This window comes from Olea europaea, chromosome 1 (genome assembly GCF_002742605.1).
Source record: "Olea europaea var. sylvestris chromosome 1, O_europaea_v1, whole genome shotgun sequence".
NCBI lineage: Eukaryota > Viridiplantae > Streptophyta > Magnoliopsida > Lamiales > Oleaceae > Olea > Olea europaea.
In genome coordinates, this window is record NC_036237.1 from 18,922,743 (window position 1) to 18,926,704 (window position 3,962).

General features: G+C 35.6%; 1 protein-coding gene across 1 annotated transcript in view; it reads right to left on the minus strand.

The window, feature by feature from the left end:
• The window catches only part of LOC111396417, a 22,738-nt gene extending 20,459 nt beyond the window's left edge, over positions 1–2,279 (minus strand). The window contains exons 1-2 of the mRNA XM_023022856.1: positions 2,125–2,279; positions 5–1,455 (exon numbers count right to left, since the gene is read on the minus strand). Of these exons, the coding sequence (XP_022878624.1) occupies positions 5–1,160 (1,156 nt within the window). The 5' untranslated portion in view covers positions 1,161–1,455; positions 2,125–2,279. The remainder of the gene's footprint in view (positions 1–4; positions 1,456–2,124) is intronic.
• Between the last annotated feature and the right edge of the window lie 1,683 nt (positions 2,280–3,962).

Below are 3,962 nucleotides of genomic sequence, written 5' to 3' on the forward strand. Positions count from 1 at the left end.
CCACCATGAGCTTTACAGAACATTGTACTTCCTTGAGCACCTTTTGTACAGGCAGGATACTGACAGCGACGACCACCACCATGAGATATGCAGAGGCCGGATATTCCCTCAGCACTCTTAGAGCAATTTTCCATCATGCACCTTTTGCCACCTCCATGACGAATGCACAAGCCAGACTTACCTCTTGCAGCACGAGCACAGCCCTCGTGACTGCAACGCCTACCACCCCCATGACCTATACAGTATTCAGTACCGCCTTCAGCACTCTTAGTACACCCAAGATACTGGCAACGCCGACCGCCTCCATGTGCCTTGCAGAAAACTGTCCTTCCCTCAGCTCCCTTCTGACAGCCTTCCCTCTGACACCTCCTACCACCTCCATGGGCAATACAGAGACCAGAAGAACCTCTAGCTCCCTTGATGCATCCTTCGAACCGACAGGTTTTCACGCCAGTTCTCCGGTGCTGTTGCTTATTAACTGACCCAGAAGCACCAGCAACTGATATTGGTGTCGTTTCCGAAGTTAATGCAACATTCAGGGTTGTTGAAGTAGGATTGTCCTGGTAATGGACTTGGTCCAAAGGAATGGAAGTCTTAATATTCTGCAACGGAGACACAAGAGGCCCAGTTTTCCAACGAGACGATGTTGATCCTTCATCCACAACTTGAAATGTGGCAGCTAATGAACGTGACTCAGAATTATTCTGGTAAGGACTGAACACTTGAGTAACAGTAGTGACATCAGATTCAGAAGGTCCAGTGGATAGACTCAATTGTAAGTCTAGTTTAGGCTTCCTTCCTTCAAGTGTATTTGGAGCCCCTGCAGGCAACTTAGTGGGATTGGATGTCCTGTCATCTCCTAGGTTGATGTTGATACTAAGACCAAGATCAATAGAAGACTCTTCTATTTCTTTCCCAGAGCATATGGCAGTGCAGAAACTTGACGAACGAGACAATCCAAGAAACGGAGAAGACCCATCTTTCAATTTAGTAGGCTCATTAACAGCATTCCATTTCCTCTTGCTTCCATTGGAATAACAGGAGCTTGTCACACAAGGTGAATTAAGATCCGGAGCAGCAAAGACCGGATAACTGACAAATTTGCATAGATCTTCTGACACAGAGGCCAAAGTAGAAGAACAGTGGGAGGTGCAGTCCATGCACTGTTAACTCACACCTCACGAAAAACTAATGAATGAAATTTAAAATTATGAAAATAAAAGATTGCTGGAGTTATGAGGTCTTAAGTTAAGAAGAAATGAGGGGAAATACTAATAACTAAAGATCAAATGTAGCTTCCAAAAATGGGAAACATCCACCACTAACAAAACCTGATGTGTCCTGGCGATCCATTCTAAGAGATGGAATATAATTTAAGCAAATCACAAGCTGCAGGAGAATATCAATAGAGAAACATGTGCATCCATTGCAGACATAAATTGGCCACTAGTCATCCTGTTCCATGCAAATAAAATTCATTACATGATGGTAGTTTGCCAGATAAAAAGTAACATAATCTAAATATAAATGAAAATCATGTGAGCAGATTAAAGTAACTTTCTACCAAGCACCACAACTCTGATGGACTTAACTCAGAAAGTGATCTCTGGATATTAATCGAGACTGGAAGCAAGTCAATCAAATCATAAGTGTATAAGCAGAATAAGGGAAAACTAAAGAAAGAATTGAACATGAAAAATACAACAACCTTGAGTTGTCAATTTTGAATAAAAAAGTATTAAGTTGACTGTAAAACTCGTATTCTCCATGTTTGTGACAGCGTGAGAACATTTTAATCAAAAAAGAAGAAAAGCCACCAGAACTCCACTTGATCAATAAGAAATTTCCCCTACATTCCAAAAAAATAAGAAAAAGCATATACACGCAACATACATATAGATCATAAAAAATATATCTCCCCCTTTCTTAACGCTCTAATTCTGCTTCAATTCTAAGGGAAAAAAATTAGTTAAAACAGTGCTTAAATGATAGTTTAATTCATTGTTTTCCATCAACTGCTCAAATTAAATCAGAACAAAAATTTAAACCAGATTCAGAAAATTAAGATCTTATACAATATAGTGACTAGCAGATTATATTTCGTAAAATTAATTTTGGTATTACCTTCAGATTTAGGGAATTAAGGCGCAAGAGAAAAATCAAATGCTCCGATAATTCATGCGGCGAAAACTAGGGTTTTGAAGTGCCGCCAAATCACAGAGAAGTGAGAGAAATTGGTGGAGAAAAAATGAGAGAGAAATCGGTGGAGAATTCAATCAATAGTAGAATAGTCGGCGCACGTTGAATTGAGGCAATCTCGTTCCTCCGCATGCTTCCCCATGTTGCTTCGCGTACGTCCTCATTGGTCAACGTCATCGATGACTCTGTATTATTATTATTATTATTATTATTATTATTATTATTATTATTATTATTATTTTAAAGTACTTATTTAGCTCATGTTTTGATATGGATTAAAATTTTAATTTTAATTTTAATTTAAACCAAAGTAAAAAATTAATTTTAATCACATATTTTACGGAACTCACAACTTTTTAATCACAAATTTCATCAACTTTTATTAAAATTTACTAAAAATCTGATTTTAATTTTTACAAAACAAGGGTTCAGTATAGGATACACAAATAAAGTACAATCATGCTACACGTACAATTATTTTTTACAATTTTGGTTTGACAATCATACTTAACAACATCACAGTCATCCAATTTAAAAATTGCTTTTAAAATTAATGGTTTGAATTTTGACAACATTAATATTGTCATTCATTATTATCAACCATAATTGTACAAATAGATTAATTCAATAAAGTATTACTTCACAAACAAGTACATGAGGTTAACATATACAAGTCATTAGTTATTACTATGAATTGACCTTACTCGACGAAAGAATATTTTGAAATTGGCACACATTAAATTAAGACAATCTCGATCCTCCACATGCTCCCTCACGTTGCTTCGCGTATGTCCTCATTGGTCAACATCACTGATGATTTTTTATTTTTATTTTTCTTTAGCCCACATTTGGTATGGATTAAAATTTTAATTTTAATTTAAATCAAAGTCCATAATTAATTTTAATAACATATTTTATGGAATTTACAGCTTTTCAATCACAAATTTCATTAATTTTATTATACATGAGGTTAACATGTACAAGTTATTAGTTATCGCTATTAATTGACCTTACTCGGCGAAAGAATTTTTTCAAATCTCTTTTATCCTTCCATGGATTTGGATAATAATGCAGAACATTAATGATGAATACGACTCAATTGACTTAAACAAAACTTTGTAAGGAGTGATTTGTAAATATGAAACATGGAGCATGGTGCACCCGAACACCCGAGCGCAACCAGCAGAATACCAATTTTAAGTGACGTCATCAATGACGTAGTGATTCGCTTAAAAAGCTTCCTGGAATCGTTCATGTTGCGGTTCCCCCCGGTGGGCCCAACGTTTCCAAGTCACACACTTGAGTCTTTAATCTACTTTTAGGATAATTTAATCTCAACCTTCACTTTTTAGTACAACTTAATTCTTGTCGACAAAATACTGTCTTTTTCACATACCTAGGACACGATCTTCTTGATTTTTTTCATATTAAGACGTTGATTAAAATCCTGATTTTTATTTAAGTGAAAGTAAATAATTATTTTTAGGAAAAATTGCAGCAGCGGTCCCTAACATTTTCATTTTTTTTACAGACTTTACCTTAACCTTCATTTTGTGCCAACAAAGGTTTCTGACATTTCAAAAATATGCACTTGATGTCTATTTGAACGAAAACTATCCAAAACACCGTCAGTTGATCTAAAAAAATTAAGGAATTAACATCCAATAAAACTGTCCAAAACACCATCCAAAAATATCGTCCGAAAAGTTATTAACATCTAATAAAATCGTTACGATAGCAGATAGTTCAAGAAATTTTCCTGG